This window comes from Sesamum indicum, linkage group LG9, assembly GCF_026168435.1.
Source record: "Sesamum indicum cultivar Baizhima isolate 11 linkage group LG9, ASM2616843v1, whole genome shotgun sequence".
NCBI classification, from domain to species: Eukaryota; Viridiplantae; Streptophyta; class Magnoliopsida; order Lamiales; family Pedaliaceae; genus Sesamum; species Sesamum indicum.
The window spans coordinates 547706-561705 of NC_142665.1; the positions used below are offsets into that span (position 1 = coordinate 547706).

The 14000-nt window shown below is 34.4% G+C and overlaps 2 protein-coding genes across 3 annotated transcripts; both read right to left on the reverse strand.

Moving 5' to 3' along the window:
* Positions 1-360: 360 nt before the first annotated feature.
* Positions 361-3230, reverse strand: LOC105170117 (transcription factor bHLH62). 2 transcript variants are annotated; one of them, XM_011090736.3, is made up of 8 exons: positions 2054-3230; positions 1752-1967; positions 1597-1662; positions 1449-1517; positions 1281-1352; positions 986-1186; positions 802-865; positions 361-717 (listed from the first exon to the last, which is right to left on the reverse strand). In XM_011090736.3, exons 1-8 carry the CDS (start codon positions 2942-2944, stop codon positions 683-685), a joined length of 1614 nt encoding a protein of 537 aa, XP_011089038.1. In that variant the 5' UTR covers positions 2945-3230; the 3' UTR covers positions 361-682. The 2 variants fall into 2 exon arrangements, with proteins under 2 accessions (XP_011089038.1, XP_011089037.1); XM_011090735.3 differs by having other exon boundaries at positions 986-1189; positions 2054-3228.
* An 8432-nt stretch (positions 3231-11662) lies between these two features.
* Positions 11663-13124, reverse strand: LOC105170116 (uncharacterized). Its single transcript, XM_011090734.3, has one exon. It carries the CDS (start codon positions 12823-12825, stop codon positions 11920-11922), a length of 906 nt encoding a protein of 301 aa, XP_011089036.1. The 5' UTR covers positions 12826-13124; the 3' UTR covers positions 11663-11919.
* Between the last annotated feature and the right edge of the window lie 876 nt (positions 13125-14000).

Consider the following 14000-nt stretch of genomic DNA (forward strand, 5'->3'; position numbering starts at 1 on the left):
TAATGTAGAGAGAGAAAGAGAAGAGAAGGTTCTTCTTGTTGTGTTTGTGTTTGTGATTAATCATCTGTAAAAGAGAAATTTGGAGGAGGGACCCTTCCTGGAAATGTGCCAGATATTATGATTGACTACACAACCAAAGTTTAATTGGAGTCATTATCATTTGTATTAAGACTTTTTAAGACGAAAGTGCCCCACCTCTCCCACAGCTGGTTACAACATATATATAACTATCATAACCACCATTTATTATTATTATTATTATTGCTCTAAACAACATTTCAATACACCATCCTGCATGCATCTACAAACACTACATCAAATGTCAACTACTACAGTTATATGATTCAATGTACACATATCTCAACCGTTGAAAATGGCCATGAAAATTATATCATTAATTAATATCTCATTCTTAATCATAACTAAGAGAATATATTACATCTTATATAGTACAAATATGGGTGGTGCTCTGCTCCTGATCAAGACTTGCACCAAGAAAATAATTGGGAAGACAGAATTTTAATCTCTAAGTACATATCTTATAAAAAAACCAAAAAGAAACATTCTTGGACTAGTTCCTTCTAAGGTTGATAGATTAGCAATTCTTCCAGGCCCGGCGAGCTAAAAGTCTCATTTATATACAGCTGAGCCCGTTTTCTTCCTCCGGGGCCGGGCCGCGCTGTCACCGCTCGACTCTCGTATCAGACGCTTGGTTTACTGCAGTAGATCAACAAATCCTCAATAATTCACATATATAAAGTCTCAAAAAACTGAAATAATTTTCTTTTCTACTCTACTTACCAGGAAAGTTGACAAACCCCATGTGAACAATGCTGTGCAGATCATCTTCACTGAATGCAGGGAACTGTTACAAAATGAACCTTAGATTAGGACAAAATTTTGGAAAGGAGTTGAACATTCAGGTGATGTCGACGCCAATTACCATCGTATCTTAACACATGACAGTTGACATTTAGACATTTACCTGAGGAAGACTTTCACTAAATCCATCAGTACAAGGCAATTGAACTCCTAGTGGGAGAGGGTCCACAGGACACTGGCTCAACGGGCCTCCTGTGGAGGCATTGGTGGTATCATGAAATTGTTGTACGTTTTGCTGAGGCTGATGATGGTACAACGTTGGTGCAGAGGAATCCAAAGGGTACATCTGTTGGGGTTGGAACATCTGCTGCAAATCGAAAACGACCCATCAAATCATTTATTTAATAAGAATTGTTTAGGACAAGGAGAAACATTTGAGTTTGTAAAATTTCACTCACATCCTTGGAGAGAAGATTATCCATGTTGAAGTCCAGCCCTGGATTCACTGACGCCAACTTCATTGACAGGAACTGTCAGACATTAGGAAAAAAAAAATACTTAGTCTATGAATTTCGTGTCAATCCTTCCTTGATACGGACAGCTTTGATCATTTTCTTTCAATTTACCTCGACCTGGCGCTGCAACGACTGGACATAGTTTATGATTTCGTCGAGCATCAATGCTTTTCCAGTCACCTGATACGAAAAATTTCTTTAAATCGAAGTCGTTCTAATCTTATTACTAGATTGTGAAGGTTGTGGAATTTGTGCAGACCTTATTGCAGCCTGGTACAAGATCCTGGAGAAGTTTCATTCTCTCGCTGATTTTCTCCCGCCGGACCTGAGGAAAATGTGAAAAAGAATCAATGATACCGCAATTCGATTCCATAAGTTGGTGAAAGATTGAAGGGTTTTTGAGGATGCATTTACCCTTTCTGCCAGGCTATGGCTGTCAGTGGCCTGACCCCTTCTTGCTCTGACATGAATGTAGTCCTTTGGTGGCTCAGGTGGCTTCTGATTCGCCTTTTGCTTCTCGCTTTCGTCGTTAGACCCTCCCTTGCCCTCCTCCTCCATTTTCGTTTCGTTTTTGCCAATTTCTGTTGGCTTTGAACGCTTGGCGTTTCCATCATCGTCGCCTTCACCTCCCTGCCAAACAAAAACATTCCTTGATTAACGCGCACTCTCAATCAACTGCATCAATGTAAAGAAATTTGTGACAAATTGATGCGAACCTTAGCTGAATTTGATCCATTTTCTTTCGACTTTGCTCTGGAAACGGCTTTTCTCTTCCGAGAACTCATCTCATTCGACGTCTTGGGGCCGTTTTCTCCACTCGGAATTTGCTCCGAAACAGAGGATTCCTCATTAGAACTGGCGCCGGACCCTGACAATTTACTCAGCTTCTTTTCCGAACCTGATACGAACCCATTGACAAGCTTAATCTCCATCCCATGTTGCCCTGAATTCTTGTTTTCCACCGGTGATCCGCCTTGCTTTAGAGCAGGGCTGCTGGAGACTCGCGGCAACTTCCCGTTCCCCATCAATGTGGTGTTGGATCTATGCCCCAATTCAGCATTGTTCACCCCAAACGGAGATGTCCTGCCGTTGAAACTCCTACTGCCGAAGCAGGAAAATTTGGCAGCCCTCTCTGCGAAGCCCGGATCGGCAGAGAGCGCCGGCAGAGGAGGAGGAGCCGGCGGCAATGAGGTTGCCAAATTAGGCATGTTCATCTGATCAAGAAATGGCAGCTGAAGCTTAGGTGAATTCAAAGGAGTCCTGTAACTAGAATCATTAAAAGGGCTGCTGGTGGTGGTGGTGGTGGTGGCCGGCGGCGGGAAGGAGGTGGAGCTCCCGGCACCGGAGAGCTTTCCGATCAGTTCACGGAGGACGAAAGCTTCGTTGGACAATCCAGAAGTGGTGGTGGCGGCAGCGGGGGAAGAGGACACCATTGAGCTCAGAGCTGACTCGAAACTTGAGTAGTGATGATCCATAGAGGAGTTGGGGTCCAAGAAAGAATGCTCCGGGGGGCAACTCAGTCCAGACCATGGAACCGGCAACGTGGTCTCGAATTGCAGCGGTTGAGGTGGTGGGATTCCGGCATTCATGAAGTAATCTTTGTCCATTATTATGAGAAAAACGAGAGAGGCTGAGGAGGAATCTTATGTCAACGTTGTTGTCGAAGAAGGGGGGGAGGGGTGTGTGTGTGTGTGTGTGTGTGTATAAATAGAGAGAAAAAAGAGAAAAGAATGAGGGAAGAGAGGGAGCAGAAAATGAAGAAAGAAGGGAAAATGAAGGGTGGGGGAATAAGGTGGTGGTGTTGGGGCAAGAAAAGGAAAAAGGAAGAGGAGAGTGGAAACTGAAACTGGAAAGGAAAAGGGAAGAGGAAAGGAAGAGTGGTGTGGTGATTATATTATAGCCCAAAAGGAAAAGAGTTATTTTGACCTTTTCTTTATATATAATTTGGGGGGGTGGGTGGGTGGGTGTGTGTGTATAATTCCGACTTCCGAGTGAGATGGTGTGGCTCTGTAGCCGGTAAAAGCGGTGAAGCTGAAGATGAATGCCGGGCCTTGGACGTTAAACCACCTAAACTCTTCCTTCACCCATTTTTCTTGATATTACCACTTTTTCTATTTTTATCATTAACTTGGCTTCTTAGCTAATGGTTTTTTTAAGAATAATTTTGGTGTAGGAGTGATGGAATTGCAATTTAAATGATTTGTTTGTGTTTTGAAATAAACTCATGTTACTCGTGCCTCATCTAACTTAATCTCACAATAATTCTCATATATTTGTTGTGCACTTCATCTTTCTTTTTAAACTATATAAGTAGTTCGTATTTTATTAAACTTGATTTCTGCTCAAATTTCTTAGTGAACCACAATGATGGAGCTAGAGTGTTAGATCGAATGTGTTTGAACTTAAATCAATTGCATAATAAATAGTTGCAATGTGATTGATGTTTGATGCGCTGCTATATATATATATATATTAGATTGGTTTATTGATGGTAAAAATGTTTGGGTTGAACAATAGTATGATATAAAATGATTGATCCTTTTGATCACAAAAAAGAAAAGAATGATTATGTGTAATTTTGTAATTATAAGGAATGTTTGGGGCGGAAATAGAAAAGCAGTACCAATGTCGCCTCTTAGCATTAAGTAAAAATCGTTAATTGAGAGGACTTTATTGTTTTCTAATATATATATACACAAAACTTGCACACTTAAGATTTGACTCTTCATTTTAAATGGAAACCGTATAAAAAGAGTCATTTTCTGAAAGATTGCTTTTGTCTTCCCATCAAAATTTGGTTTTCCAACATTTCAAATCCGGAATTAATTTTAAATGAATAAATCACCCAACTTTACTTTGCACATTATAAATTTAAATATAATTTTTAGGAGGGGATAGAGGCACACCCTAAATCAAACCACCAAATATTTCTTGTGAAATGAAAATGTAAAAAGAAATGCATGTAACAAACTAGTTGTCCTATTTGAGGAAATGGTAAGTCCCATGATGTCATGACTGAAGCTATGCTTACGTAGATAATAATTAAAAAAAAGGCAATTTGAGAGTTGTTAGATTAATGATATTTCTTGAATGTCGACATTCATTTCTGCTCTCTAAACTTATTAATAGATTGGTAGAAAGTGAAGCAATTGGCAAATTTAACACCTCCTCCTCTCTTGTGTTTTTTTTTTTTTTAATTTAATTTCTCAATCATTGGAGTCAACACAAGTTGTCTCTCTGGGGGTTAAAGTCAAACCACTATCAATAATTATTTAAAAAAAAAAAGTAATCTAATGACGCGGTTAATTCTGGCTATTTATTTTACTTTTTTTGTAATTGTTATGGTCCACGTGAAACACTTTATTTTAATAATATAAATATGAATAGTAGAGAGAGAGAGAAATGGTTAACGTGTGTTGAGTAGTAGGTCAATGATTGCATTCAATTCTAATCTCTCCCCGCTCAAATCGGGTTTGGTCGCCTTCCCATTCCCATATATATTTCCAATTTCCTCACCTTTGTTTTTCTATCAATTCAAATCCTCTTCCTTTCCATTTGTTTTTTAAATTTTGTTTGGCAGATCTGATAGTAATAAACGAGATCAAAGCTATCCATTGTTTTGTATTAAAGAAAATGAGCATCCCACCTTTTATCCACGTTTTAGGGTTAATATATTTTTCGAAGCTGATAAAAGTTACTATATATGTACCTTATTATTAAATGTAAGCACTCTTTTAGTGTTTTATTTTTTTAATTATTACCCTCTTTCATAACCGTCAACTTACTCACTCTTTACAATTTTAATTGCATATAACATTATTTTTTAAATTAAAATTAAAATAAATTTTAATTTGAAAACTTTTTATTTGATTATACACACTCAATTAAGTGTGTCACACACACTAATCTATAATTTATTATTAATGAAGAGAGGCCTTTTGGTGTTTTAACTTTTTTGGTCTGCCATTTATTTATTTTGATTTTTTTTAAATCTAACTCTCCACTTCTCCATAATCTTTTGGTAGTTTTTTTCTTCATGCATCTTTTTCTCATCTTTATCTTATATTGTTATTTTATTTTTTTTATTACCATCACTTTTTGATGAATATAATACTTAATTTTGTATATACTTATTAAGTAGTAAGAAAAATTATAAACAATATTGAAGAATCATATACACACGTAGAGTTTGTCATAAACTATGTGCGAGTCGTGGTCGAGGATAACTGCATTTCGACAGTCTTTTTCTGTTTTTTATTTCTTTCCAATATTATATATTTTTTCTATCAATATCCTTTTATAAACTAAATATTTATATTAAATGATCATTTTGCTTATATATACTTTTACATATTTAATTTAACTATAAAACTTCTGAATAAATATTTTTTAAAAATTATACAGATAGACAGAATATGCAAAGTATAGTACATAGAAAAGGATGTAAAGATATAGGACGCACTATGGAGGATACATGTATGTATATAAGATTATGATCATAGTTGGTAATTAATGCACCGGCCTATAACTCCAAGCTGCGGCCCTACACACACACACACATATATATATATATAAGTTGTTTAGTTAGCAATATATAAATATTAAATAATTAAAGCTTTAAGAAGGGGTAAATCCCAGTTAATTACAGTCAAACACATAATAAATTTATAGCTGGGAATATCATTTCAGTCTTAATTGGTATATTTGATGTACGTGACATATATACCCTATTTTAGGGATATTATAGTCGATTCCTAAGGGTCGAATGGTACAAGAAATATAAGGTATATTATTTTACTGCAAGCCCTACCACTTGATTGAACTTCTACGTGATGCAACTTAAGGTATGCTAGTTTCAGTACTTCTTTTTATATATACACTATAAAAAAAAAAATTGACTATTGGCTATAATTTTAATCGTTATGAACTAAAAATTATGATAAATATTTTTTATTGATCATGCTTAAATAAAATTGATGCAAAAACATAAATTTTCAATCAAGAATAAATTATTTGCAACTGATTCGACTCGAAATATACAATCTCCTTTGATTGGTACAAATCAGCCACGTAATTTTCCCAAATCGCTAATGAGATTGATTGAATGAAGTTTGATGATAAAACAGGGTATATATTCTTAGTTGGTCCAACTTGATCAACTACTACATACTATAATACATTTTGATTAATTATATTTTGTTTATAACGGGCATTGTATATAGATATGGACTCTCTTTTATACCGAATGGGTGTAGAAAAGACATATTAAACAGTATGAATTATATCAAATAATTAGCATATTGTTATTTATCCTATTAATATGGTATGACCAAACTATTTTGTATTTTTTAAATAAATTCATGATATATCAAAAATCTCTACATATATTGTAATTATATATATATATTTGTGAATCATACTATACATGTTAGCACATTTTGATATGACATGATTTGTATTATGTTTTGTGATTTCAGATCTCATTTATGTAAATATATATATGCATACACTTTTGTGATAATATATTTTTATAAATCCTCACAAGAACAACAATGATTGTAAGTTATAATGATAAGGAAAAGATGAGATTGGAATCTTAATTTCGACCTATTTACACATGCAATCACTTTTACGATCTTATTGGATTCTCATGTCCTATGTATATATATATATATATGTATGTATGTATGCATGCGCAATTAATTCTAACTAGTTAATTTTCAACTTATATAAAATTTATTTTCCAATAAATTAATCTTTTAATCATAAGATTACTTATTATGATCATCATAATCTTAGATTTAAAATTTAACTCGATGCACTTGTATTATAAACAACCATTTGTTTATTAATTATATATATTCTCAATCATTCAAACTTTAAGTGAGCCTAATTAATTAATGTACAAAGCCGTGAAAAAGGCATTAATCATTGTAATATTAGCTCAATGATTTTCTGACATAGCATGCATTCAATTATTTTACAAAGAAACAATAATAATAATTCTCATCAATTATTTCTTACATAGCAAATGCAATATATTTGCGGTGTGATTGATGTACAGTTAAGAAAAAATGATCGATTACATAATAAGTGTATCACATTTGATTTGGTTCGACTAAAACTAATTAATTTGCGCAGAAGGTAGCTAAAGTTGGAGTGGATTCTAAGAAAATGGTAGTAGGTAGAAGTTGGAGTTGCATGTGTGACACGGCAATGCATGGAGTATGGAGGGTGGAGCAATAAATATTTGGTTTCCATAGCTATAACAAGTGTTTGTGTTTGTAAATTTCTTTGATTCTGCTGCGGCGGCTGATGTTGGATTTATGATAGATCAACGTTGTTTGGCGACCCTCATGGATGCATCCTCCCACATCGACCGTTTTCATGTCATTGACCAATATCCATCCATCTATGTCCATGAGAATGCTTGGAAAGAAAGAGGGAAATCATTTCCCATCTCTTCCCCTCCCCATACATATATACTACCTAAAAACTCTTGTGTGGTTGTGAAACCAAATTATTTCGATTTTCAGAACTATATATTAAGTATGTTGTAGAGACAGGTCGGAGGATGAAAGTGACAATGAAGCTAAATCAGTGGGCAAGATTACAAATGTTTTGGCACTATCTTCACTTGTTTACTTAAACATGTCTTTATTTATACTCACAAATTTATTAAATAATTACTGTTTCCTTCGCTTATATATATATATATATATATATATAATGTTAAGATAAAAACAAAAACTTATGGTTTCTGTCGCATCATCATCTAATTATGTCACACGATTTTGATATTATTTTTTGATAAAATATCAATGTACATACCCAACATTCATTGAATCTTTCATGTACATTTAGTTATATTTCAATTCATCCCATCAAATATAATGTAGTTCGTATTTGTTTCAATTGGAATTCATGCACCAAACAAAATTACAGCTGCTGCTGCATCTTCCAAATTAACTTCACCACAAAAATGAGGTCCCTCTTATCTTGTTAATTACCTCAAATATTCGATAATACAAAAAATACAATATTTAATTATGATTTGTTGTCATGGTTAATCATAAAATAGTCGTAACAAATAGCCATTGACTACAACCATGCAACGGTTGTTGGCCGTGATATCTGCGATGATGGTTAAAACATTTGCCATGGCTTTCTTAGCCATAGCAAATAACTTTTTCTTAGTGGAAAACCTATGTTTTTGGGTTTTATTTAAACGTGGCCAATAAAAAGTTTTTGCCATGATTTTTAATCTGTAGTAACTATTAAAATTATAGTCAATAGTCATTTTCTTTTTCTAGTGACATGAATATATATATACATATATATAATTCTATTATTGTAAGTCGTTGAATATTAACAAAATATATATATGAAGCAAAGAGCAAGAAAATTAAGATTCATAATAATAGAATTGAATCAAAATATAATTTATTAGTACTATCTTCATTTATGGTAAAAATATATATATATATATATATATTAGTAGTCTTATGATTCGTGATGTAGAACAAAATAATTTCAAATGAGCATTAAGTTTTAATATTTTCGGATGTGAATCTACCCGAAATCCATATTATTTTGGCGAATCTTGAAATGTTTCATCGTTTTTTCAACTCTATTTATTTATACTAAACGATCTCCATTTTTTTTTTTTAATGAAAGTTTGGGTTCTTGAAATATATCAAAATTTTATTAATATAATTATACCAAATTAGGGAGTTGTATAATTAAGAAGAGTAATGCCATAAATAATTAATATATATAAAGGCTGGAGTTGAGTTATTTAATAAAAAATGTGGAGACAAATGAAGCTGGTGCTTCAACACATATTAGCTAGAATCCACCAATCTTAATTAATTTAAATATTAATTAAGCTGTATGACATATATAATTGTCCTCTGCTTATTACAACATCTCCGTAGCACTCTTGTATATTAAAATACCCAAAACAACTAAGCTTCACTACATAAGCTACCTTAACACAATCATCATCATCACTCTACCTTAACAACCATTCACACATCTTATATTTATTCTTAATTTCCTAAATTTAAAATAAATTGTGAGGTTGACATTCTATTAATATGTATATATGTCTAGTTTATACATTAATTTTAGTTTATTTGAATATATTCTTTATTTGATAAGACTGGGTTTGCGATCTATAAATATGAATGCACGTTATTTTGATAATAGGTTCTTTTATTTTTCTTTTGGTTTTTGAATTTTAATATTTTTTACTTAAATAAATTGAATGATGTACGTACTAAAAAAAGACAAAATAAATAAATAATTATAGTTAGTATTTGGTTAAAGTTGGTAGCTGGTGGAGATATTTGTGGTTTCATTACATGTTAATTAAGAAAATAATTATTACATGAAGTAAGTTTAATTAATTAGTGTGTGTGTGAGTATTTTAAAATAATAAAGTGGTCGGCGTTGGGAGCCCCTGGTTTTGTGAAAACTGGGGGCGGCTTCCAGTGAAGTAGTAGTACTATAAGATTTCCAACAGCCCAACTCTTTCAAGCCCATTTGTGTCAGACAACAATTCATCTATAAATTTTTTATTTTATTTGCTAAATTAATATATAGATATTATACCTCAATTCTAAAATATTTCAAATTAGCGTTACTCCAACTTTATTAAAATAAATTATAGAACTATCACAATTAATTATCTAAGATGCTACACATATATTTTATAATGATGTCATAAAGTGGAATGTTAACAAAATTATTTACGGTGTAATGCCCTTCCGACAGACATGTCGAGTTTCTAATTCATATTAATCAAAAATTTATTTAATTATTTTACAAATAAATACTTATATTTTGAAATTTAAGTATTTTAGTTTATCATAATCTGTTTGTTCAATACAGACTCAACTGTGGACACGTTTCTGAGTATGTAATATTTCTGGGCCGAAAAGCCTAAAATGTTCCCGAAATATAATGCGTTTGCTGGACTATTTTTACCATATTACTAATAATAGTTCGATTTGGTATTTAATGACTGGACCCGATCCAAAGACCTAAAAAATGGCCCAGTAAATTCAGCCCACTCCCATCTCAAGACTAAGTGGTTCTGAGCCACTAGACTGGGCTGGTCTCAAGTTTCAATACCTAGAACCAACCCGATTCCAAGTGGGCTAACGCAGCTCGGCTCACTGTGCATCTTAAATTACACCATCACAACATCGTCTCTAAATTTACAATGGACTGTAAGATTAGGGAGTTTTCAATTATACTATTATGGGTTGTTGCTTACATTAATTATAGTTGTTAATTATTTAGTTTTTGTTTTATTAGTTATTAATAATTAATATAGATTATATGTGCAATTGATTTTTCCAAAAATATGCTAATTCAAAATATGAAGAGAGCAAACTTCACATTTCTAATGAAATTGTCTTGTAAAGAAAATAGTTATAACAAAACTAGGAAAGAAGGGTTGATTGCAGAGTAGATTAGGAGATGAAATTGATTTAAAGAGCAGTTGATTATAAGAAAAATATAAAATTGTAGAAATGAGTTTACATTTTGGATAGTAATTATTCTTCAAATTGAATATTACACAACAATAGAAACCTCTTTTGGTCAATAAAAACTGTTATATTGATAGTTTTGCTTTTAGATTTGGATGGTAGGTGGATAGTAGTAAATGAGAGGGGTATGATCCAAGAAACTGATTTGTTGATGCGTTGATGGGCCCCCCCTACAACAATTAAAGACAGAGTTGCAAAATCCAAATTTATCCTTATCTCAATCTTTAATTTTGACTACATTATCCATAGTACGAACCTGGGACCCACCCCTTCAAATTTCTTCTTTCACATCAATCCTCATACTCTTTTTCAACCTCAACCAAAAACATCCCCATACTCTTGTTTTTTTTTCTTCTTCTTACCTTTATAAACTAAATTTGCTCCTAATTGCTACATTTACAAACTTGTTATACTAAAAGTAATATTGTTTTAAAAAAATGTTATAAGTATTATATTTGAAAGAGAAGAACAAAAAAAAGTACAAGATAATAAAATTTAAATTATCCATAAGTTAATCGATATAACTAATTTTGTGTCATATTTCATCTATTTTAGTTGACCGATTATATATAGAAAAGTGTAATCAAAAAGTTGGTGTAATTGATCGTGTAATTTTTTATTTTCAACATAATGAAAATAAGTTGAAATTAAATTTTCTACTCCCAACACCATGATTGCATCTATTAATTTATTTCTCATTGAAATTGAGATTGTGAAAAGTATATTAAATTGGAATTAAAATGGGACAAATTTTAGTTTGGAAAGAGAAATGAAAAATTATGAATTGAATCAAAAATCTTTTATGCGGGTGGGTTCAGCCAAGAATAATGTCCTGCGCTGCACGTGAACAGCTATTTTGCGCCGTCATGGCGGTATGCACACAGTGTTCATTTGCCGCGTACACTACTGTGATAGGATAACGCCCAAAGTATATGAAAATATTTGCTGCTAAAACACGACAATTTTTTTTTTTCCAAAAACCAACTCATTTCGACAAATGTACATTACTAATTCAACTCCAATCATCTCGTACGGGCTGTCGCCTGAAGTAACAAACGACCTCCGTTGACGGCGGTGTCAAAACCCACGGCGCGGCATTCCACGGTGTAACTCCTGTTCTCCGGAGATGGCGAAGAAAACGATGCAGGAAATAGGTTGCCCGTGCGGCGGTAAGAGCCCAGCCACTTGTTCTGCATGAAGCGGTGTTTCCTCCATGGCGGCAGATGGAGGCCTCTGCTCTTCAGAGACCCCTTAGCGGCGTCGCTCACAGCCTTCAAAATCTGCTTCAAATCCTCGCTTTTTCCAACGAAAACCCTAGGCAGGCACTCCAGCAGCCGACCGTAAGAATTCGTCGGCCTCGCTATCTCGAACTCGGAAGCGAAATCCAGGTCTACCAAGTATCGCGTGGACGAATCCTTTCTCAGAACGTCGATGAACTCGTAGTTTCCGGCGGTGAGTCCGCCGGAACTCTCCCACTTCGTCTTGCAAATAGCGGCATTGTAACCGTACCCCCGCAGGAAGGCCATCACATTTCTCCGCATAATCTGCTTATCCGATTTGAGGCAGGAAAAAACTTGCTCCGCCTTCAAAACCTGAGCCAAAAGCACATTCCTAAACTCATCCGTGCGGTCCAGCAGAATGGGCTTAATGAAATCCACATTTCTGAAGCTGGAGTCACACATAAACCGACCAGCCTCAGAATCGGAGTCATTATTGCTCTCCGGGTAGGAATCAGCGCCGTCGTCAACGGCGAAACCAAAGAAAAGCTCGGATAAACTAGGGGAGGCGAGGTCATCGTCGGCGTGAGCGCTGTGTTCGCTGCCGCTGCTGACGTAACCCGGGTCAGTCCTATCCCGGCCGACGATCCGTGCCTTGACCCTATCATCTAACGGGTCAGTCACTCTTTTCATCCTCGTACAACCATTCATCCTTTCAATTATTTTCTGGAATTTCTTTTTTCAGTGTTGGGGATAAAGAAAGCGTTTCTTATTTCTCCAGAAGGAGATTGTTTTATTGCCTAAAAAGCTAGCGGCTTCCCTTAATAAATGGGATAAAGCCCAAGAATTTATAAGGAATATACCATAGAAACTCTCAATTTTTTTTATTAATCAGATCAAAATGAAAATAGAGAGACAGGGGGTGTTTTGTATTTTATGGTATGAAGGGTTGGGGTGGGTAGTGGGAAAGGATATGCTGGGTGTATCCCAGTCTGGGTTTAAGTACAGTGATTATAGTGCAGCAGCAGCTTCAGGGCATATCCGTTGGATTGTTGGAGGCTGTACGTTTTATAGTTGTGGAGGAGTGTTATTGGTCCAAGTAGGATCCGTCAACACCCAATGAGCACGAGGCGGGCACGTGTGGGCACGAGGAGGGGCGTAGGGAGGTCGATCTGGTGGCTTGAGCTGGAATCAGGAAATCTTGGGCGTAGTGCGCTGGCACCTTCACCATGATTTTCTGCTGTCTTATTAAATCCTATTCCTACTCAATTGCTTTCTAATTCTAGTTTCACGCTGTGCAGTACAACTACAACCCTCCAAATTAAATTTGTACCCATCTGAAAAGTTAATTATGGGGAAAGAATTTCAAAAATATTATGAACATAGTTGATAATTTATAATACACCCAGCTTAAAATTAATGATATATTCGCAGCTTGAGCATATCCAAGGTATTATATATATATATATATATGTATATGTATGAGTTTGGCAGATGATAAGGGAATCGGAGGTGCAGAGCAGTGGTTTCAAACATTTGAATGTTGAAGTCAAATATGAGGGCCCTTGGAACGTTCTTCCACGACTTTATATGATCATGCATGTAGTGCGAATGTGTGGGTTCTGCATCTGCACGCTCAAATGCACACATAATGGATGCATATAAATTAGGGATGATGATTTCTTAATAATAGATCATGGAAAATTAAGGTGATACTACTTTCTGAAACCATACCAAGTAATTCCGAAAATATTAAGACATTTCGACATGATTTACGTACTAGGAATCCTTTGCTTATAACATTAGTATATTATAATCTCTTACCCTTACATTCCTGTTATATTATGATGATCAACATTCTTTTGATATATCTATATATTCTCCCT

Coding starts and splice junctions, on each gene's coding strand:
- LOC105170117 (XM_011090735.3), bottom strand. CDS start 2,944: ATGGACAAAGATTACTTCATGAATGCCGGAATCCCACCACCTCAACCG. Junction 1,968..2,053: donor ATGGATCAAATTCAGCTAAG/GTTCGCATCAAT, acceptor TTTGTTTGGCAG/GGAGGTGAAGGCGACGATGA. Junction 1,663..1,751: donor GCCATAGCCTGGCAGAAAGG/GTAAATGCATCC, acceptor CATTTTCCTCAG/GTCCGGCGGGAGAAAATCAG.
- LOC105170116 (XM_011090734.3), bottom strand. CDS start 12,825: ATGAATGGTTGTACGAGGATGAAAAGAGTGACTGACCCGTTAGATGAT.